This window comes from Drosophila sechellia, chromosome X, assembly GCF_004382195.2.
Source record: "Drosophila sechellia strain sech25 chromosome X, ASM438219v1, whole genome shotgun sequence".
NCBI classification, from domain to species: domain Eukaryota; kingdom Metazoa; phylum Arthropoda; class Insecta; order Diptera; family Drosophilidae; genus Drosophila; species Drosophila sechellia.
Genome location: NC_045954.1, coordinates 7,801,104 through 7,822,990, shown reverse-complemented (window position 1 = coordinate 7,822,990; position 21,887 = coordinate 7,801,104). Strand labels below are relative to the sequence as shown.

Here is a 21,887-nt window from a genome sequence, read left to right as displayed (position 1 = left end):
GATTGAGATGGATGCCGCGGATGAGCCGCCAAGGCGTTATATTTATGCAAGCCTCGGGTGAAACAATAAACCAGTCAGCCAGTCAGTTAGACAGTTAGTCAACCGGTCTGGTTATGCGAGCTAATTTATCCGATTAGCCAGCCGCATCCACAGCAGAGCAACTATATAGCCGCATAGATACAGATACACGAGCCCGACTAGCGAATTGTCACGAATCTTGTTCATCTATTGAATGCATTCATGCAACGCAACGCCCGAAGCCTGTTCTATTCGAAATTGTTTTGTTTCATTGGGTTGCAACTACGCCGCCCAGCCACCGATATCTAGATGGATGGCGTTCATTCCATCTGGCAAGTGGGAAGGTGGACCGGACCGGATCGGATCGGATAGATGGCGAACCGGAATGAGTGAGTGCAGCATGGCAGCTATAAGGTGTCCGTCCAAGTTCGAGTTGCCGGAAAGGAAGATGCTGCCCTTGATGTTGAGGCGAGCAGATAATGTTAATCCACTTTTGACTTGACATTAATAACCAAAATGTTTGTGTTTCACTAAATTCGCAGTATTCAAACTAGAACGATTTAACACAAGTACTAAATGCTAATCGCTCACTTTTGAAATGCCAACCAAGTATCACCCATGACGAACACCATAAATAAGTTACAGATATAGTTAAGATCAGATTGAGCGCCCTTATAGATCTCGTTGCAATTTAAAAGTTTGTGAAACTATCGTGAATATATTAGTAGCACAAGTGTGTAATTACTCATTAGTGTAGTGAGCTGTAAAATATATAAGTGCCATATAAAAAACCAGTCGTTTATGAATAATTAAATTATTTGCCATATACTTAATTATATATAGACGCATGTGTGCTATTGCGGATGATCGTTGAACGTTAGTAATATCGCTGATGAGGTGATCACCCATATGGATGTATTACCAATGAGCCGAGGAAACCCACTCTTATCTTCTTGGGTTGGGTTCCACTCGCCCGACTCTCGCTCCTTATGGGGTGAGCCCCATACTTTGACCCAATGTTCCAATCGAAAAGTGATTCATCATGCTGAGCCGGCAAATAGCAAGGAGCACTATCTAATCGCCATCTGATTCGTGTGTCTCAGGGGTCAAGTAGTGCACAGACTAAGACTCTACCCTGTACCCATGCCCTACTTGATAAAACTAAATCTTTAAACCAAATAATACCTCGCAATGGTGTACATTGTACATTGGTTCTGGTTTCCCGAGCTTCGTCGTGGGCCAAAGATCATCCTGCAGTGCTTATCTCCGCATATGATTTGGTCAAGAATATGTGATGAAACCGATCTGTTCAGGCGAAGCTTTTGTGTTATATCGGCGACGTGGATCTGCCTTGGCATTAGCACCCCCTTTGGCACTTTTTTCACCTTTGGCTTTCGCACCGCATCTCTGTAGCTCATCTCTCTGAGTATCTGAGTATCTGAGTATCTGAGTATCTAAGTATCTAAGTATCTGGGTATCTGAACGATCTGGGTCGTAAACTCCGCCTGGCTGTGTGTATTTATATATGACACATATATATCTTATTTATGGCCGACTAGGGTATTATTACCCGGACACCGGATTAACAAACAGACGGCTGCTATCTAACAAAAATAAACAAAAATACATATATGCATTCCATACCGGCTGAACCGTTGCACTCCACGGATGTCTCGTTCCATATAGATCGCATCGGATCGGATCGGATCGGATCGGATTGTAATGGAATGGAATAAATCGGAATGGCAGTGCCATTGAACATATGTCGTAGTCGTGTTTATAGAACGCTCTGCCTGCGCCGCTCCCTCGGTCGACGTCAACTCTGCCGGCAGAGTGTATCTACGAGTAGTGCCGGTGTACCAGTGTACCAGTACCATATAGTATCTGAAAACCCAGTGCGCCTTGGTGTGTGTGTGTGTGTGTGTGTGCGAGTAGATTTGAAATAATAACTTATAAGACCGGCGTGGCGGTACGGTGCGTAGTGTTTACTTTGCTCAATATTCAGTCCGAATTCGTTAACAGCCGCTAACGGTTTGCTCCGGCTGCTCCGATCCCTTTCTATATACGTATATATATATAAATCTATATACATTTACGATCCTCGCAGGATTTAGCCAAATAAACGAAACATGTCGAAAGTGACGCAAAGGTGGGTAATCAACCAAAACAGAGTGCTACCACCAGTTGGTAACAAATAAAAAAAAAAAGAAAAAAAAGAAAAAAAAATTAAGAGAGTGTGAGCATGAATCAACTATCTTATCAACGGAACTCTGGAAACAAGTGTAGTGCAATATTTTAATCGCCGGCGATAAGATCACCTTATCGACTTAGGTCTACAACCAGTGACCAGGAGTAGCAGGGTTCAATGAGCACCAAATACTATCTAATTCAGCTCAGCTCGATGGGATAATTGGCCCAGAGATTATATATATATATATATATATAGATGGCCAAGCCATCCATATGAATAATGATGGATGATCGCGGCAACCTTTGACCATTGTGCAATCTGGATCAGCTCACTTAAGCGCCATTCACCTTCATCCGACTTAGTTAAACTATATCAAATTGCCCTGACCAAAGATCGCCTTCACTTGTTGACCGGGCAAAGGATCATTTGAAATGTGTGTGGCTGAAATAGTTTCCACTGGCTTCAATCCTACTTTAAATATAGTTACTACTTTCCAAATCGAAAATATTTTCCAAATCCTAAACTGAACAACGTGTGATGAGTGATCTTTTGTTCGAGTAAAAAAAAAAAAAATAAAAAAAATACCCACATCATCATCACACATGGTGGTTGTGCATTTGTTGGGAACTATCTACATAGGTGGGCTGTTCGAAACGATTTTGGTCCGATTCCGAACGTCGGACTATAAATAGCATTCCAGAAGTGCGCCGATTAGAGCAGTTTCCATGCGATAGAAGGTGCAAGGGGGCGAGAGCGAGAGGAGACATGGTCATGATGTCGATGGCACGATCCGCCAGAATATATAGCAAGTATATATATATATATATACTGATCGCACTACGTAATGCATGGGCGAAAACACATTGAAACCGCACCAAAAAAAAAAAATGCTGGAAACAGTTCGGCTTTATCAAGATCTCACGCAGCTGCAGCCAGCGAAATATAATTAGAGAACATGAACATGGCGGAAAACACGATGACCCAAGTTGGAGCCACCCAAACACGCCCATTGCCGCCCTCTTTTGGGCGTGGCTATTTCCGCATTTCCCACAAAAAAACCGAATCACATTACATGACATCATTGATAAGTAAATAACAGAAATGTGTGGTAATGGTGCTAAAAAAAAAAAAAAACGGAATGATACAAAGATCTTTCACTGGAGCGACTTTTTTCTCCCAGTGCAGCCGCAAAAAGTGAGGATGGCAAAGGTCATGCGATTGTCGCTGGCTGTAAGATAAGGCATACACGCACACTCGCCATCCAAATGACTGTGGGTCATGCAAGAGTTGGGTTCCGGATTAATCCCATTTGAACTCCACTCCGCTTGATAATTATGATGATGCCCAGATCAAAAGGCACGCACTTGCCACAAAAACCATAGCATTATGTTGCTACTTTATTAAGAAATATATATATATTTTAAACTATTTAATGTAGCTTACAGAAACATGCTCACATATATTTTAAACTATTTAATGTAGCTTACAGAAACATGCTCGTACATTTTTCTTTCAGTGCTGGCAACGGCAGCAACAGCAATGACATCTACAACATCGTCCTCCTGGTGGTGGACATCGTGATGCTGATCGTCAAGTTCTGGATCGCCATCGTGGAGGCCATCGTGGGTGTGTTTCGTCCCGCGCCGCTCGATGATGTCAGTGGCAAGGTGGTACTGATCACCGGCAGTGGACACGGCATAGGCAAGCAGATGGCCCTGCAGTACGGCAAGCTGGGCGCCACCGTCCTCTGCTGGGATGTCAACGAGCAGACGAACAACCAGACCGTCAAGGAGATCAAGAGCAATGGTGGCAAGGCCTTCGGCTACGTCTGCAATGTGACCAAGCGCGAGGAGCTGATCGAGCTGGCCCAGAAGGTGCGCAAGGAGCACGGATTCGTTAACGTGGTGGTCAACAATGCCGGCATCATGCCCTGCCATCCGCTGCTGGAGCACACCGAGAACGAGATCCGTCTGATGTTCGACATCAATGTGCTCTCCCACTTCTGGGTAAGTTGATGTGATGGTAATGGTAATCACCGAAGTAACTAAGATGTAACATTGATCACTCCACCCACAGATCATCCAGTCCTTCCTGCCCGAGATGATTGAGCGCAACGAGGGCAGCATTGTGGCCCTATCCTCCTGCGCCGGACTCTTCGGACTGATCAACCTGGTGCCCTATTGCGGCACCAAGTTCGCCGTTCGTGGCTACATGTCCGCCCTCGCCGAGGAGCTGCGTCAGAAGAACCCACAGAACAACGTAAGTACCAACTCACTCGCGCTTTTAGTGAGCATTTAGTGGCCCATTAAAATCCAGTTGGTGTCCAATTAAAAGGTTATTAGGTGGTAAAGAGTAGGTAATTAAAAATAATATATTATATTAAGCGAGCATCTTGGTTCCACACTAGGATTTTATTATGCCAGGTGGTGGAGACCTCTCCCATAATAACTCCATGGACTCGAAGCTTAATAGCCATCTACTTTCCGCTTGCAGGTCAAGCTGACTACCATCTATCCGTATATGATCGATACGGGTCTGTGCAAGAATCCCCGCTACCGGTTCCCCAAGCTGTTCAAGCTGATCCCCGCCGACGTGGCCGCCGGCTCGATCATCGAGGCCCAGCGCCAGGGATTGGAGGAGGCGGCGATTCCACGGCATTTCGTGGCCGTGGAGAAGATCGGTCGCCTGATTCCCCGCAAGGCGATGCGATTGGTCAACGATTTCCTCGACACGGGCGTGGATACCGATAAGCACTAGAGCTCCCCACTTTCCTATCCCACCCACTGGGTCATCCACTGGATGATATAGCTTTAATCTTTTCCACCTCATTCGTTTACTTTATTTTGCTTGTTTTTTTTTTCCAGTGTACTATTATCTCCTTTTAATTGCTGTGTAGAGAAGTGCAACTAATTGCTATATGAAAAGTGAATTTAGTGAGCTCAATTTAGCTGTTAGAAAGGTTGTTACTTAATTAAAAAGGCGCACGTAGTCGGGCTAATTGTGTTGGTCGTAATAAAGGTCTCCAAAGAGTAATCCATAAAGTGATTAAGTGTGGTTTCGCTAGCTTGACCCGCTGGTCTTGGTCCTAATGGTGCTCATCTTATGGGGTTTCATCTGTTTCCCGCAGCTGTGGCTCATAACAAGAATCCAAACTGTTTGTATTTAAATGATAACTTTATTTCAATTTGCACAGCATATCAACTTATCCAATAGTTATTCATATTTTTACGGGTGCTTCGTGGATCCTTGCGAAGCTCTTGGCTCCCCCGAAGTCCTCTTGTCGTAGTTTGCCAACGTCTGAACCTTTCGCTCGGGCTTGGTGTACACGACGGGCTCACCCTGGAGCTTTTCGTCAGCCGGATTCCATTGCTCGAAGACCGTGCGCTCCATGATCACCTGCCTCTTGGAGCGCTTCCGCTCCACACTGAGTATGATGTCCTGGAATTCGGTGATGGCCGCGCGGAATTCCTCATCGCCCTCGATCATCATCACAAACTGATCGGGATTGTCGGGATCCAGCTCGAGAGTGGGCGCCAGTCGCTGCTGCATCCGGACACGTTCCTCCTCGGCCATTTGAAGCGTTTTCCGCTTGAGCCTAACTTCATCATAGCGAGCCTCCAGCAGTTTACACCGCACGATCTCCCGCTCGAACATCTTCGGGAAGACATTGGGTTAATTGGAGAGGGAGTATTACTACATTACAGAAAGTTCGATTCTTACGGCGGCCATGAGTGCCTTCTCCTTGCCGGTGGCCTGTCGCATGGACTCATCCAGTGTCATGATGTGAGTGTCGCCGTTTTTCAAGCCTACGGCCAGCAGATCGCCCTCCGGCCGGAAGACCAAATCCGCAATGGCCACCTTAAAGTCCACGGAACGAATGGGCTTACGGTGGTGAAGCAGCAGATCCCAAAAGTCCACCACGCCGTTTATATCGCCAGTGACGAACAGGGAGCAGCGACCCGTGCTCCAGGCGCCGCAAAGAATCTGTGCATTCTTCCGGAAATACATGGTGGACGGACTGTCCTTGACCTCCTCCGACCAAATTCTCGCCCGCCAATCGCCCGTAACCAGGAAGTTCTTGACGAAGAAGGGATTTCGATTGATGCTGCGCACGGGTCCGACAAAAAGTTGATAGTGAGCCAGAAGCGTTTCTATCGGAGTCATACCCTTCCGATTGCCGACAAAAACGTGGCCCATATCGCTGCCGATGATGAAGCGCACCGGGATGGTGTACTCAAACTCCAGCACCGTCACGCCATGCGAATCCATGCGCGACTGGCGCTCCTGCGGTTCCGGTTCGAGGAGTAGCTCCTGCATAGGCATCTTCAGATCCCTGGTGTCCCAGTACTTGATGGAGCCATCCAGGGAGCCCGAATAGAATTCCGTATTGGACTTGGAATGGACCCAGCAGAGGGCCGAGGTGGTCTCCCTGTGGGAAACCTCCAGGGGGCAATTCCTTACGGGTAGTCCGCCCTTGAAGGTGCCCCACAGACATACCTGTCCCAGGCCCGTGCCACCGACCATGTTGTTCTCATCCTTGGGACAGATCTTGGCCAACGACACCTGCTGCTTGCTGTCGTAGGAGATCCTCGGCTTGAGTGGATTCTTCACATCCCACACATAGAAGCCATTTGTCCCGCCAAACGGTTCTTCCGTGACCGGACGCAGTCGCTCTCCTTTTCCAAAGTGATTGGTAAACTGGGTCATAAACTGCCGGCTATTGTTGGGCATCCACTCAATGGACTTCAATTGGCGTGCTGGCAGCCATAGATCATGGAACACATTGGACACCCGGGCGCGAAACTTGCTCTTGATGTCGTGTCCCAACTCCGCCGGCAGATCCGCAAAGAAGTTCTGGTAGATATTGAGGGTATTGTTCTGCTCCGCCACCGACATCGTGGTGCGGATCATCGTCAGGACCTGCTCGCCCCAGCTATCGTCGCGCTCCACCTTCTTGCGATGCCGCTGCGTCTGCTCCTCATCATTGAAGTTAACCTCCTTGGGCCAACCGCCTTCGTAGTGGTACATTCCGTGCTGGTCGAGAGTAACATTCTCCGTCTCCATGATGGTCAGCGCCATCTGGCGGCTCAGTTGGGTGGCCTGGTCAGACGGATTGGCCATGATGTACTTTAGACGCTGGCGGCCACTAGGATGCACGCTGACCATCAGTTCATTGCGATCCTGGAACCGGCATTGCCGCCCAAAGCGACGCCTCTCGCGGGAGTAGATGAACTGGTTCTGGTACATGTCGTCAAAAGCACAACTACTGTTTCAAGGGATTTTAGCTAATTCTTCAGAGAATCCAAAGCTGAAGCTGCTGAAGAAGGAGTTGTATGTGATTTGATTGCAGCGTGAAGGGCATTCAGATGTTTCGAGCAGTCTTAAGAGATTTAACCGCCTTTCCCAAATAGTTCTGCTGCGGAATCAAGTGTACTTGTGTTCCTCCTCCGCCTGTCTGCACTCTTTTAAGTTTTTATGGTTTTTTTTTTTTGTTGGCTAGTGCCTGTTCGTATTTTGTGTTTTATGTTTGTGTATTATGTACATTTGACTAAATATGAAAATCGAACTAAGCATATTCGGGGACAAATGGACAGGTGACCCAAGCGAGCACACCTGTTTAGTACATGGTTTTAGTTCAATTGTATAATTAGAGTGCATAACTTCTTGCTTAATGAAAATAATAGTACAAATAACAAGTGGTTAAGCATTATACGATATAATAGAGAACAGAAATATACATTAATATCTGGATTTGTAGTATTGTAATTTGTTTTACTTTAAAAAACGGTTATCTATCACAGTGTAACCAGCCGTTAATAACTTTAAAATTCCGATGACAACAGCGTATGTAAAGTGACCAGCTTAAGCAAGCGCTAGTGCTATCGAGGAACAATGAGCCCAGACAAAAACGTCTGTTGTTATCGATAACATATCATAAAAAAAATATTAAAAACATCGCCCTCCCCAACCCCCCCGCATGAAAATCGTGGCGGAAAAACGTGGGAAAAACAAAGCAATGACAGTTATTTAAAGAACAAATTAGCAAATATATAATTTGTCGGAACAGTTGCAGCAACTGATCAACCTAAGGTGACTATTTCACATAAAAAAGTATGCCCAATCACGCTCAGCCTTAGCTCTCTAAGAACAAAATAGTTCACGATTCGCATACCTTTGCCAGCAGTTCGAGTTTCAAAACATAGCCACCGCGCATCGAGTCCCGCCAACGTGATTCCGTTCACGGACTGCCACCAGCGCCATGCTAGCCAACGATTCTGCAACGACAGACAGCGAGGTGTCCACACCGCCGTTGTCGAGGAAAGATTTGGCAGATGATGTTGCCGAGGGTGACAACGACAACGACATCGATACCGGCGACACGGACGCAAATGCGGATGAAGATGTGGACGCGGCTGCTGCCAGTGCCCTGGAGGCCGAAGAGCGCGAGGAGCTGCAACAGTTCATAAGCGAGCTGCGCGACAAGATCGAGAGCAAGCGACAGCTGCGCCTGCAAAACTCCACAATCGAGCTGCCCGGTGAGGAGTACTTCGCCAAACTGGACTCCAGTCTCAAAAAGAACACGGCATTCGTCAAGAAACTGAAGCTATTCACGGCCACACAGCTGGACGGACTATTGCGTGAGATATCCGCTCTAAATTTGAGCAAATACATCTCGGAAATATGCGCCGCGCTGGTCGAGGCCAAGCTGAAAATGACGGATGTGCCGGCGGTGGTGACGCTGGCCTCCCGGCTGCACTGCACATATGCCGACTTCGATGTCCATTTTCTGGAGGCCTGGCAAAAGGCACTGAACATCAAGGCCACCGAGAAGATTGGCAATCCGAGCAAACTGCGCGTGGACCTTCGCCTGTTTGCCGAACTAATCAGCTCTGGTGTGATCCAAATGAAGCCCGGATTGGCCCAACTGGGTGTTGTCCTGGTGCACCTGATTGCCATGGACAAGGATGACCACAGCAACTTCTCAATCATCCTCTCATTCTGCCGGCACTGCGGCGAGGAGTACGCCGGCCTAGTGCCGCAAAAGATGCAACAGTTGGCCACCAAATACGGAATGGAGGTGCCGAAATCCGACTTCCTGACTGCCGACAAGCAGCTCAATCTGCGGACCATGCTTAAGGGTTACTTCAAGGCCCTGTGCAAGCATGTCCTGGCCGAACAGGCCGAACTGATGAACATGACCAAGAACATACGACGCACCATGGAGTGCAAGGGTGAGATATCCACGGAGAAGCGCGAGAAGTGTGAACTGATGCAGGCCGGATTCGATAAGCTGCTGGCCTCCGCCCAATCACTGTCGGAATTGTTGGGTGAACCACTGCCCGAGTTGGCCAAGGAATCTGAGGGTTGTAATCCGGGCATAGTCATCGACAACATGCTGGACAGTGCCTCCTTCGGTGTGCTCGATCCGTGGGGCGACGAGGAGACCCGAGCCTTCTACACGGATTTGCCCGATTTGAGACAGTTTCTGCCGAACTTTTCGGCACCCAAAGTCGATTTGGAAACGTTAGAGGAGCCCAGTGAGCTAACCGAAGAAGCGATCGATGCCAATCTAGATGCCGAAATGGATCTAGATGATCCACCATCCACCACCTCGGATACGACTCCGGAAAATCCAATCGAAGAGCAGCCAACGCCAGTTTCCTCTGCGGAGGATCTCAAGCCGCAGAAGATGGGTAACGCTCTGATGGAACTGGGTCGCCAGCAGCAGCAGCAAAGTCAGCTCAACCAGAATCCGACCCAGATCCAAAACCAGATGCGTCAGCAGTTCGATGGCTTCCTGGTCAACCTATTTAACTGTGTGAACAAGGAGCTGATCGATTCGGCGGCCATCGAGTTCCTGCTCAACTTCAACACCAAGCATCAACGCAAGAAGCTGACGCGTACGATATTCTCGGTGCAGCGTACGCGTCTGGATATCCTGCCCTATCTCTCCCGCTTCGTGGCCATTGTGCATATGTGCAATACCGATGTGGCCGCCGATTTGGCCGAACTGCTGCGCAAGGAGTTCAAGTGGCACATTCACAAGAAGAACCAGCTGAATATCGAGACGAAGCTCAAGATCGTGCGATTCATTGGCGAACTGGTTAAGTTTGGGTTGTTTAAGAAGTTCGATGCCTTAGGATGTCTGAAGATGCTGCTAAGGGACTTTCAGCATCATCAAATCGAGATGGCCTGTGCCTTTGTGGAAGTCAGCGGCGTGTATCTGTACAATTGCCGGGATGCCCGTCTGCTGATGAATGTGTTCCTGGACCAGATGCTGCGCTTGAAAACAGCCACGGCAATGGACTCGCGACATGCGGCGCAGATTGAGAGCGTGTACTATTTGGTAAAGCCGCCGGAATCGTCCAAGCGAGAGGCCATGGTTCGGCCGGCAATGCATGAGTACATCCGTTACTTGATCTTCGAGGAGCTTTGCAAACAGAACGTTGATCGCTGTATCAAAATGCTGCGCCGCATCGACTGGCAGGATCCGGAGACGAATTGTTATGCCATTAAGTGCCTCAGCAAGGCGTATCTGCTGCGCTTCCAGCTCATCCGCTGCCTGGCCGATCTCGTATCCGGACTGAGCTCCTATCAGCCACGAGCGGTTACCATCGTGATCGATAATGTGTTTGAGGATATCCGCGCTGGCCTCGAGATCCATTCGCCACGCATGGCTCAGCGGCGCATCGCGATGGCCAAGTACCTGGGCGAGATGTACAACTACAAGCTGGTGGAGTCCACGAACATTCTCAATACGCTGTACTCCATCATCTCGCTGGGCGTATCGAATGACCAGAATGTCATCTCGCCACTGGATCCGCCCGATAGCCTGTTCCGACTGAAGCTTGCCTGTATGCTACTGGACACGTGTGCACCCTACTTCACCAGCCAGGCCACGCGAAAAAAGTGAGTGGGATCTTAGCTTGTCAGCCTCAACGATGTTGGGCTTCTGATTCTACTTAAGCTGTCCTTCCTTTTTCAGACTGGACTACTTCCTGGTCTTCTTCCAACACTACTATTGGTTCAAGAAATCCCATCCCGTGTTCAGCAAGACGGAGAACACCTCCGATTTGTTCCCCATCCTAATGGATCACACCTATCGCGACTGTCTACTCAATGTGCGGCCCAAGCTCAAGATTTACAAGAGTCTAGAGCAGGCCAAGGCGGCGATTGATCATCTGCAGGAGAAGCTCTATCCGCAGCTAAAGACTACCAATAATCCTCAGGATCCGTCGCTGGGCACAATCAGTGAAATAAGCGAGATAGACGAGGGCGTACGTATTTCCACAAAAAAAATATACACCATACAACTGATTTCATGTCTGATTTCTACTTTGCCAGGCCACTGATGAGGATTCTGGGTCATCGAATGATCAGCGGGAGCGCCAGATGTCGGGCCAAGAGCCGGACCAGAGCAACGAGTGGACAGAGAACGAGGCGGAGCCACCGCTGCCGCCGCCCCCGCCGCCAGAAAAGTCTAAGGAGGACCTAGAGTTCGAGCACTTGTACGATAAAATGACCACAGACTCGTACCAAGAACGGCTTAAGGAGCCGATCAAGGCTACGGCCAAAGACATACCTGTGCCGATGATGGCGCGCCTGCAAAAAAAGTCGTACGATCAAATAACTGGTGCTCAGACCATCGGCCCTGGGACCAACAATACGCCACAGATCTCAAAGGCGGCTGCCAATCAGGACGGAACGCCCGGCTCTCCAGGTGCAGATTCACCAGATGGCAACGGCAAATCCAGCGACGGTGCGGGTGGTAGCGATGCTGGTGCTTCTGGTGCTTCTGGTCCTACATCTGTGCCCTTTGTGCTGATGGTGCGCGGCCACAAGGGTGGAAAGCAACAATTTAAGTCGTTTGTGGCGCCATCCGACTCGCACTTGGCCACCAACCTAATGCGGCAGGAGCAGATGCTACGCGAGGAGAAGGAGAAGGTCAAGCGCCTCACGCTTAACATAACTGAGCGCATCGAGGAGGAGGACTACCAGGAGTCGCTGATGCCGCCGCAGCATCGAAACTTCACCCAGAGCTACTACCAGAAGCCCAGTAAGCACAAGTTCAAGCACCAAAAGGGTGCGCCCGATGCAGACCTCATCTTTCACTGAAACGTTGCCCCCGCCAACGGAGCCGAATACAGACGGTGCTGGTGAGTGCGGTAGCTCGCTGGTGTTTTGGGTGACAGCCACTTGTGCTTTTCCCAGCCTCCTGGCCGTCGTGTTAATACCAGTGTGCTGTCGCTGTTGCTGCTGCAGCTACAGCTGCTGTAAGGCCTAACGACTGCGATTGCGTTACCACGGAAGCGAAATAATACGGTGTGGAGAGCAACGCTCTAAGAGCCCACGACTCTCCGCCAACGGAACAGGCTCCGGAAATTTAGCGATCCGAAACACAAGAGACACACCAACCTCAAGTTGTACTTAAGCCAAACAATTTACAAAACAACAGGCCAACATGTTAGGCCAGACACTCAATCCAATCCAATCCAATCCAGTTTACAACAACAGGCCAACATACCAACATGCCAACATAGCAAGCCGCTCAATCGCAGTCGTGGCAGCTGAAGCCCATCCAAATGGAACCTGGGACCTCGTCCTCGATATTATCGTGTATATATGTAGAAGTGCTGCTACGATCCCGATCCGTAACCGTATATATTTTAACACTACTTAGTACGTAAAAATGCCTAGACTTCTTTCGAAAACACAACCCAATTGAATAACAAAGCATGTATATATACAACGATATATACAGATTGTTATAGAATGTTATATACACAATCACACACACACACATTCGATAATGCCATCCGATGTTCCATTGACATTTTTGAATCAAATGCAGAATGCAGTCGGAAAGTGAGTTCGTCTCCATTGGGAAAGCTATTTGGATGAGCAAATGGAAAGACCACTGAGCCACTGAGATTCTTCGGGGATGCAGTGAGTCCAGCAAGTCTCGAACTTAGCTCGCTTGTGTATTGGAGTTTTAATTGAATAATTCTCGGATGCCCTTTTGTATTGATGCTAGGTACTTTATCTCATGTTGTATAAGAAACAATAACTTGATCCATGATTGATCCACATTTCTGTACTCAAATTTCGCATTATTTCCATCCGATGAATAAATAAGACACACTAAATATGTATTTCTCTTTTTATTTATTTTACTAAAATTAGCGTCAAACAATTTAAATTCCACATCTGTTTCATATTGCCAGTGTTTCCACCATATTTTTGTATTGGTTTATCATTCAATAAAATTACTCAAAATGTTTTTTTATACAAAAGTTTCGTTACATTTCGTTTTGGTTTTGTATTATTACTTTAAATGTTAATCAGTAATCAGTACAAATGGCAAAAAATATATATTTATATAGTAGTATTAATTTTACCATTAATGATCGAAATTCAGTTAAATAAAACACACACAAGGAGCAATTTCCCTTGTTGCCACGCTTTCGTTTTCCATAATTAAAACATACAAAAATAAAAATGAAAAGATCTTACAGAAAAACAAAAACGTTCCGGGGCACTCTTGCATTTCGAAATTAACAATTACAAGCTTAAATGTTAATTGCTTAAATATTAATTGTAAAGTTAGCTTTAAAAAAACAATAGAAAAACATTAAGACGTGGGTTTGGCATTACGAAGGACGACCGTTTTTGTGAGGGTAGCAGATAAGTTAAGTATCCCGATTCTGACTTCTGATCTCTCGGGATCTCTGCAGCCTAAATACATCCGCTATATTGCAGTTAATAATAAATGGGGCTCGATGAAAACAATTAGAATTAGGTCGAAAAACACAAAAAAGCAATTACAAATAGAAGTAAAATAAAATACAAATTCATGCGCTGGCTTGGATACTATTGGTACGAAAAAAAGAATACAAAAATCATTAATCTAACTATCGTTCGTAGTTCATTTCTTGGCTGGTATAATTAATTTTTTTTTAATTTTTCCGATTCTTGGCTCCGCGTTGTTGCTGTGCGTTGTCTGCTTACTTGTTTGTATACACATATACGTATAGATTTAGTCTAAAATATGTTGCAAGGCACAAATCGTTTGCTCGTTAAGTATACGCAATGTATAAAGGCTGCCCCACGGCGCGGTTCTTGTGTAAATGTATATATAAATATGCATATATATGTTTATATAGGGCTGACTTAGTTTAGAACGCGTTTCAATGGCAGTTGACTTCAGTGGTTTTGCACCCGGGCAAAGCAGCTACGTCGATGTGTTCGGGATTTCGGTGTCGGAATCGGTTCTGAAGATTGGTTGCTTGGTTTTTAGGTGGTGCGGATTTGTTGCTGGTGTTTGATTAAGTTTGGCTGATTGGCTGGTTGGGGTTCCTTCTGATTTCCGGTTCAAGCACAGACAGTGGTCGTTCCGTGGAACGACACTAGTTATAATTCCCTAGTGTTTAGTTAGTTAGCGAATCTATTTGCCCGCATACATGGGGTTCTTGAAGGTGGAGGTGGCCTGCTTGTAGATGGGATTCTCACCCTGCGAGTCAGAAAGAAAAATAAATGATGATCGTTTGAGAACGAGGTTGGAAAAGAGGTATGTACGGGCGGGCTAGCTAGACTTACCGTATCCCACTTGGCGTTCATGCGCTCCTTCTCGAAGCGAGCGAACTCCCGCCGATCGTGGATCGTAGTGAGCAGCTTCCACAGCAGCAGAATGGCCAGACCCACGAGGACAATGGCGACGATTACGCCCATAACGATGCCCAACATGAAAACCTTGGGCGGGCACTCCTTGTTCTCTTGGGCATACACATGCAGTTCACCCTGCTCGCTGTACTTGAACATGAACTTGCAGTCGTCCTCGTCGAAGAATGTGCACATCTGCTCGTCCTTGGTCTCATCGATCTCGACCTTTTCCACGCCCACGGGCACAAATAGAGTGCAGTTCCTGGCGCAATCATCGCCGTTCTTCAGCTCGCCCGTCTTGTACATCTGGCACTGGACACAGTCCTTCAGCTCCTGGCACCGGCCCGAGCAAGTTGGGCATTTCTCGCAATGTCGGCCCGAGAAGCGTCCCTGATCGTTAACCGTACACTTGCAGACACCGCATTCGCAGGAACCATGACCGGAGCAGACCTCGCCACCTCCAGGTGGCATACATGTATTGTTGGACTCCTGGCAGCCGCAATTGGCGCCCGTCCAGCCCGGCTTGCACTTGCAACGGCCGCACTCGCAGGTGCCGTGATCCGGACCCGAGCACAACTGGTTCCTGTTCCGTTCGCAGCTGAAGTTGTCGCACTCGCAGTGCTTTCCGGATATGATCTCAATGGGATTTGGTCGCTTGTGGCATTCGCAGGCGCCGCAAACGCAATTGCCCCGACCAGAGCAGTCCGTCGTCGAGGTGCTATCCGCCCGGCAGCTAGTGTCGTTCGCGAATTTAGATGTTAGATCCGTTGCTGAGCACTCGCATTTGTTGCCGAAGTAGCTATCATCACAATTGCAGATGCCGCACATGGAGGTGCCGTGGCTGCTGCAGCTGTTCGCATGCACCTGATATCCAATTGAGCCGTGCTTCTCGCAGGGACACGAGCACAGCATAGTCAGCTGGATTTGCATGACCTCGTTGATGCCGACGGGCGAGATGTGGATCGTCTGTGTCCAGTCGCGCGGATCCTCGGGACACTTGAGCAACTGAATCTGGGCTGTGAAGCTCACCTGCTGGCCCTCCTTCAGGTTGTCGCACTTAGAGGTCTGCAGTTCGGGTCCGTTACTCAGGCAGGATGAGAAGTAGGTGATCTTCACATCTCCAGTGGCGTTGTCCTTCATCTCCACCGAAGAGGAGATTTTCTGCATGCATAAAGTATTGATTTAACGAAGTTATGTGCTGAAATCTCGAGGAATCACTTACGCGGTATTCTTCCTTGACCAATTCAACCACGTTGGATGAATCGTTATCGAGCTTGGCCGCCGAGGAGCCCTGGATGTGCTCCACCAACTTTTCGTAGACAGACAGCTGGCTGGCAGTGACGGCGAAAATAATATTGATGGCATTGTCCTTGACCTTCTGGTTGATCTGCGAGATACTGGGATAATCCTGCAGATCCGAGTGCGTGTACAAGCCCGTGGGATTCAAGTGGCACTCGCCGTCGTTTGGAGCAATCACGCCGCCCAATTTGCCATCGCCAGCATAATGGAAGCCTGCGTCCGTGGAGAAGACCAACAGCCGACGAGCCTGTTCCCGCCAACCGATCTGCGATCGGCAGGCAATGGCCTGCATGATGGCATCGAATCCTCCTTCGGGAGCATCCAAGTTGCCCGACACTGTGGCATTCTTCACCTTTTTCTGTCGTAGACAGAAAAATTTCAACGATTAGTTATGCGTATGTTTTTGTGAGATGTCTGTTAGTGTGATGGATTCGTATTACAATGCAAGCTGACACACTCTGACGGAAATGCCGGATTATTTCAAGCAGGAATACTCCTCTTCTACCAAAATGTTTTATACCTTGAGCAGTCAGTCTATCAATATTAGTTAAAGATAGCAAATGTTTCCATACTACGATAAGATATATGTATATGTACATACAGCCAGTCGGTGATTAATAGCAAATGGCTCAAGTAGCTAAGGGCATTGAATTCCATATTTGGAAAATGAATGAAAAACGATCGTTTTATATGTCAAGATCAACTAGATCATTATGAGATAGAATGTGAAAACATATTGCATATCTCAATATATATCAATTCAGAATGTGAATACATTTTTCAGAGTGTGTCCGCAGATAAGAGTCCAAACTACAAACATATACAACCAGCCAAGCAGAAAACCAGCATGCATGCAAAAAAGAAGTAACCATTATCCATAACCAACATTAATGCTAGATTAGATGACTATGTGGTGTTTGCTACAATACATCACAGAATTAAGGAGCAGGCGTCCAAACAAAAATTCATAATAATACGTTTTCGTGCAATAACCAATGTGCAAATGTGAAAGGTGCAAAACTTGAAATATGAACAATGTTAGGTATTGAATTTTGAGGCTAAATGCTTCGGATGACCACTTACAGTAAATTGGGTTATATTCTTATCTAAGACCATTTGGTGGTGAAAGCCATAGGTTGCAGTGCAATTAGGGCACGGCTCCACCAGGCTAATTTTGGTTTAGATTCCGTAGTATCGTTACAATTTGTTCAAATTTCGAGCCAAACAACGGGTCATATTCAAATGCACATGTACAATTTATATAGGCCAGATTTATATATGAAGATAGTGATGAGTACACAATGAAATAAAGAAATAGAGAAACAACAAAAGAGTATATAAATAAATGACAACATCGAGTAGTGCAGATAGTTTGCGATATAGATACGATACCAATATATATGTAAATGCTATATGCTATATGCTATACGCTATATAGAGAGTGGATAAAAATGTCAAAATGTGCTGATCAGCGATAGCCCGATCCGGCAGCGTACAACGCATAAACTATAGACAAACACTTAGGAGTAGCACTTAAACTAGAAGGTGCAATGGGAATGACCATAGATGGGATAGGGCCAGCAAATGGGATAATGGGGAAACATGCACATGTGTATGTAAATCCTACGGATCTACATCTATTGATATTTGATATCGATATGGGGGAGCAGGCACAATTAGGTGGATGGGTTTATACGGGTGCAGTATACATTAATCGTCTCTTACAGAGAAGCTTTCGGTGTTATTGTTGAGTGCCATGTGATTTTTGTAACCATAGGGAGGCACGCAGTTGTCGCATGGTTGCTTGAGTCTATGGATTCGATTCGATTCCGTCCAGCGTTGATGTTGTTTGTTGGTGTTCGTAAGTATATAAATAATTAACAAAGTTAGCGGCTGTATGTGGTATGTTAAATTAGATAAAATTAGCTCAAAAGTAGACATAGAGAGCAGCATGGGGATACACAGACTGTTGTTGAGCTGCACTTTCAATTTTAGAGAGCCCATGAGTTAGGAATTTATGTATTTCGTTCTAGAGTTAGCAAAAGGAAATAGTTTTGGAATTCTGTGTTGATGACGTGATGGTGTTGTCACCACCAGGCATTGGTCACTGCTGACATTATCAATTTGATTTTTTTTTTTTGTTTTTTCGAAAGTGGAATTGCTGCAAAAGCGCTGACAAATAGGATATGACTATCGCAGAGTTTTCGGAAAGTAGCATCACTTAAAAATAAACTTAATTTGATTCGCTATTTGAATCATAAGCACATCGTCATGACTAGAGGGGCTATTGTACGCTACAATAGACAAACCAAAATTGTAAGAAGTCAAATACGCTATATAACAATATATAAATACAATATTTAAAGAAGCCTTGAAGAAATGCACCATCAACTGACGGCATCTAGCATCTTCAATCAGCAAAATTGTAGAACTATTTCCAATTAGGTCATACTCACTTTTTGGGAATGGTCGAGACATAGGGCATGAGCACCTTGTCCACAAACGAACCGAAACCGAGATGGAAATTGTTGGTGATGCGTTTCATGGTCTCGGACAACTTGTCGCCCAGCGTAGACAATTTGGCCTTGTCATCCTCCATGGATTTGGAGAGGTCCATCAAGTAGTAGAGATCCACTGGATATCCCTCCGCCTGGGAATAGCTAATCTTGATGTTGTGTTTCTCATCTAAGGTGAATTGATAAGAAAGCAAGGGATTAGTAATTTCTAATTAGTAGAATTAGGTCATGGATGATGCAATCGTTTGCTACTCACTGACGCGCAATGCGAGGCGCATGGACTGCGGTTGGATTTGGACAATTTCGCCGGCAGAGTACTCTTCGTATCCGCTGGAGGAACTGAATCCCGAGGAAGACATGGAGGAGCCACCGCCAATGCCAGCGCCAATGCCAACGCCAATGCCACTGCCACCAGCCGCCAATTCAGCTTTGTATTGATTCGTTAGTTTGTTGTTCACTAGAATCTCCTCAAGCGTTATCGGACTGTAGGCGAACTCCTCCGGACACAGTGAGCTGGTGTTTTGGTAGCACCGCGACTGGCCCTTAAAGTCCGGCTGCATGCACCAGGCGCAACCCTCTGTCTGGATGCAGGTGTGACACTTTTCCTTCGATGCACAGGTGCTCACTGCCGTCAGTTTGGCCGCCTTCTGGGCATCCGTTTGTCCAGCGATGGCTGCCAGCATTGCGATCATGAGGAGGGCCAGCTGGCTCCTCCGGTTTCTCTCGAGGATCATGACTTTAGCGGTTAGCGGTTGGTGCAGGTTGTGGATGATTCGGGATGCAGGAGGATCGGATATCCTTGGGTGTGCCAGGTGCTATGTGCGCTCTGTCTCTGTCGCTTCTGTGCGCCGGCTGCAATGGTAAGTGAATTGAAATGGTTAGATTTAGCACAAAAACTACAGTAAAGGCAGAAATTATAATAAAAATCATCCCTGGTTCACTTAGATTTCTAATGCTACCTATATAATTTTAATTTTTTTTGTATGACTTTATTTTTTATTTATTTTACAGACACAATTTAATTTCTTCGATTTCGCTGCAATTTTTACGAACGCCGGTGTATGTAAAAGTCCAGCTGCTGACTGCACTGCTTGCCGAGCACTGCTTTCTCTGCGTGCCCTGCTTTTTTCTTTATTGCAACAACAAACAACAGCAAATGGCCGCACATCTGCCCCCTTTTTTTTGTTGTTTCTTTCGCTCTACCTTAATGTTTAATTTTATTTTCTCATCAACTTGGCCAGATGACTCATCTCACAAACACACACACACACCAAGCGACTGATGTACGAACTCGTGTGTGGGTGTGAGTGCGTGCTTTTGTTGTTTTTTGTTGGCCTCCGAAAAGAAGAACAGGAAAAAAGCGGAAGGAAGAGAGCTTTCGATAAACGTCAAATGCAATGCGAATTACTCATTCGAGCACGTTCCGTTAGCACGCTCTCTCGCTCTCTTTTGGCTCCTGGCAAAATGTAAACAAAGGCCGAACGAACAATGAGTGGTCATTGAGTCAGCTTCGTTGGGTTTCCTTTCCGCCTAAAACCACATGAATCACTCACTCCAAGCCATCCACTCAAGACTCGAATCAAAATTCCATATTTCATATGCACGATACGGAAAAAAAATGGGCTGCAGATTACGTATACGTATGGGTGTTGTGTTGGTCGGCTATTTTTAAACGCCCACGCACACACAACACAAACACACCGCAGAGCTTGATTTGCAGCAGATCGTGTGCCGAAAGGAAAACAAACTAAAAAACGTCTAAGCCCATGTTTATATACCCTTCGATTGCATATGTACATGTATGAATAACTTTTAATAATTTCATTCGATTATCGTTTATACACCCAGAAACAGAATATCAAAGTTATGAGTTGTCCACTTAGTCGTAGTTTTAATCAGTTTTTTAGCTAGCAAATTCGTAATACTATAAACCGCCTGAGTAAACAGCATCTGCAGCGCATATTTTCAACCACGGATGGACGCCCACAGCCATTGGGCCAAAAACGAGGCACATCTGGGCCGCCCACATGTGGGCGTACTGGTTAAACCAGCGGCGTACTCAGGATTTCATTTTTTTATAGCTAAACGTTGCTTTGTTAAACTTGGTTTTTACTTCAAGTTACAGTTGGTTTAGATGTTTATAAAGTTGACAATTATTCGCAGAATCTGGGCAATAACCCCCCTCCCCCCTGACAAATAGAAATTCTTGCGGCCGCCACTGAGCTCTTGATTTTGTACGCTCTGTTCGCTCCTGCCTACGTACTCCACTCGATTTGTGGAGTTCGAGTGCAAGATCCCCGGGGTGGGGAAGTTGCACTGAGAAGGGAGCGGGCGTAATCAGCAACTGGCGTCGCAAAGTCGCCCATATTCACACTCAAAGAAATAAATAAATAGTGATGAATAATAATAAAAAAAAATGAAACGAGTGAATGTATCGTGAGGATTCATTATATTTTTTAGCTCAACAAACAACCCACACACAGATACGGCGTTCGGTGTGTGCGTGCCTATGTGTCGTCACTGCGAATGAAATCATCGAAAAAAGAGGAGAATAAAAGTAGCGCTTCGATGTTGCTTCCTCTTTTTTTGGGTAAATGCAGCCCGGAATCCATTGATTTCTTACGTAATACCCACTATTTCACCCGCTATCTGATTAATCGCAGCACTTTGGCTCAACTTTCGCTTCGTTTTCGCTGGTAATTCGCGATATTAATTTCCATCAGGGCGGCACTTTTCTTATTTTGATTTGCCTTCTCGCACACTTGTGGAGTTCCCACTCGCACGCACACACTCGCACACTAAAACACTAGCACTGTGCACACACCCAGTTATTACAGTTACTTGCCACCGTTATTCGCTAGATCAGCGGATTCAACTATTTTCGGGTGACACGAAACGCCAAAAAAAAAATACAATTCAACTGCAGAAGCAGCAGCTGAAGGCCGCCAATTGGTGTCGGGAATCGGATTCGGATTAAATTAATATTTACTGCTTTGCTTTGTCCGCAGATCTGGTCTGTTGTTCAGTGTTACCAGATGGTGTCAGCAGGGGGTGGAACAACCGACGATGTTCTCTCGATACTTGCCATCCGATGTTCGCCAGTGTTGTTAAATAGCTCTGGTCACACCGAGCCTAGGAACAGTGTTGCACAGTTGAGGAGGACTGTGTCTCCGCTAAAAGAGACATTTGTGCTCTCTAACACA

The 21,887-nt window shown here is 46.5% G+C and overlaps 4 protein-coding genes across 10 annotated transcripts; 2 read left to right on the top strand and 2 right to left on the bottom strand.

Annotated features, from left to right (window-relative positions):
• Nucleotides 1-349: 349 nt before the first annotated feature.
• On the top strand, nucleotides 350-5,254 carry LOC6620160 (17-beta-hydroxysteroid dehydrogenase 13). Of its 4 annotated transcripts, none has more exons than XM_032725439.1 (4): nucleotides 350-407; nucleotides 3,726-4,215; nucleotides 4,286-4,468; nucleotides 4,703-5,254. In XM_032725439.1, exons 1-4 carry the CDS (start codon nucleotides 391-393, stop codon nucleotides 4,964-4,966), a joined length of 954 nt encoding a protein of 317 aa, XP_032581330.1. In that variant the 5' UTR covers nucleotides 350-390; the 3' UTR covers nucleotides 4,967-5,254. The 4 variants fall into 4 exon arrangements, with proteins under 4 accessions (XP_032581330.1, XP_032581328.1, XP_002044371.1 ...); XM_032725437.1 differs by lacking the exon at nucleotides 350-407 and adding an exon at nucleotides 408-486; XM_002044335.2 differs by lacking the exon at nucleotides 350-407 and adding an exon at nucleotides 1,736-2,167.
• A 148-nt stretch (nucleotides 5,255-5,402) lies between these two features.
• Nucleotides 5,403-7,749, bottom strand: LOC6620159 (dynein intermediate chain 3, ciliary). Its single transcript, XM_032725435.1, has 2 exons — nucleotides 5,930-7,749; nucleotides 5,403-5,863 (listed from the first exon to the last, which is right to left on the bottom strand). The coding sequence occupies exons 1-2, from the start codon at nucleotides 7,454-7,456 to the stop codon at nucleotides 5,435-5,437; spliced, it is 1,956 nt and encodes a 651-aa protein (XP_032581326.1). The 5' UTR covers nucleotides 7,457-7,749; the 3' UTR covers nucleotides 5,403-5,434.
• Nucleotides 7,750-8,146: 397 nt separating this feature from the next.
• Nucleotides 8,147-13,737, top strand: LOC6620157 (regulator of nonsense transcripts 2). 2 transcript variants are annotated; one of them, XM_032724455.1, is made up of 4 exons: nucleotides 8,147-8,320; nucleotides 8,391-11,119; nucleotides 11,196-11,487; nucleotides 11,555-13,737. In XM_032724455.1, the coding sequence occupies exons 2-4, from the start codon at nucleotides 8,469-8,471 to the stop codon at nucleotides 12,323-12,325; spliced, it is 3,714 nt and encodes a 1,237-aa protein (XP_032580346.1). In that variant the 5' UTR covers nucleotides 8,147-8,320; nucleotides 8,391-8,468; the 3' UTR covers nucleotides 12,326-13,737. The 2 variants fall into 2 exon arrangements, with proteins under 2 accessions (XP_032580346.1, XP_002044369.1); XM_002044333.2 differs by having other exon boundaries at nucleotides 8,147-11,119.
• Nucleotides 13,359-21,768, bottom strand: LOC6620156 (integrin beta-PS). 3 transcript variants are annotated; one of them, XM_032724456.1, is made up of 7 exons: nucleotides 21,674-21,768; nucleotides 18,941-19,536; nucleotides 18,625-18,853; nucleotides 17,894-17,978; nucleotides 16,092-16,526; nucleotides 14,807-16,030; nucleotides 13,359-14,720 (listed from the first exon to the last, which is right to left on the bottom strand). In XM_032724456.1, exons 2-7 carry the CDS (start codon nucleotides 19,416-19,418, stop codon nucleotides 14,655-14,657), a joined length of 2,517 nt encoding a protein of 838 aa, XP_032580347.1. In that variant the 5' UTR covers nucleotides 19,419-19,536; nucleotides 21,674-21,768; the 3' UTR covers nucleotides 13,359-14,654. The 3 variants fall into 3 exon arrangements, with proteins under 3 accessions (XP_032580347.1, XP_032580348.1, XP_002044368.1); XM_032724457.1 differs by lacking the exons at nucleotides 17,894-17,978; nucleotides 21,674-21,768 and adding exons at nucleotides 17,252-17,336; nucleotides 21,509-21,663; XM_002044332.2 differs by lacking the exon at nucleotides 21,674-21,768 and adding an exon at nucleotides 21,509-21,662.
• Nucleotides 21,769-21,887: the final 119 nt, after the last annotated feature.

Bases quoted from the DNA above. Each gene is read 5' to 3' on its own strand.
- LOC6620160 (XM_032725437.1), top strand. From the start codon at position 419: ATGGCAGCTATAAGGTGTCCGTCCAAGTTCGAGTTGCCGGAAAGGAAG. The intron at 487-3,725 runs GCGAGCAGATAA...TTTTTCTTTCAG, and splicing joins ATGCTGCCCTTGATGTTGAG to TGCTGGCAACGGCAGCAACA. The intron at 4,216-4,285 runs GTAAGTTGATGT...CTCCACCCACAG, and splicing joins ATGTGCTCTCCCACTTCTGG to ATCATCCAGTCCTTCCTGCC.
- LOC6620159 (XM_032725435.1), bottom strand. From the start codon at position 7,456: ATGTACCAGAACCAGTTCATCTACTCCCGCGAGAGGCGTCGCTTTGGG. The intron at 5,864-5,929 runs GTAAGAATCGAA...GTCTTCCCGAAG, and splicing joins AGAAGGCACTCATGGCCGCC to ATGTTCGAGCGGGAGATCGT.
- LOC6620157 (XM_032724455.1), top strand. From the start codon at position 8,469: ATGCTAGCCAACGATTCTGCAACGACAGACAGCGAGGTGTCCACACCG. The intron at 11,120-11,195 runs GTGAGTGGGATC...TTCCTTTTTCAG, and splicing joins AGCCAGGCCACGCGAAAAAA to ACTGGACTACTTCCTGGTCT. The intron at 11,488-11,554 runs GTACGTATTTCC...CTACTTTGCCAG, and splicing joins TAAGCGAGATAGACGAGGGC to GCCACTGATGAGGATTCTGG.
- LOC6620156 (XM_032724456.1), bottom strand. From the start codon at position 19,418: ATGATCCTCGAGAGAAACCGGAGGAGCCAGCTGGCCCTCCTCATGATC. The intron at 18,854-18,940 runs GTGAGTAGCAAA...AATTCACCTTAG, and splicing joins GCGCCTCGCATTGCGCGTCA to ATGAGAAACACAACATCAAG. The intron at 17,979-18,624 runs GTGAGTATGACC...TCGAATCCATAG, and splicing joins GTCTCGACCATTCCCAAAAA to ACTCAAGCAACCATGCGACA.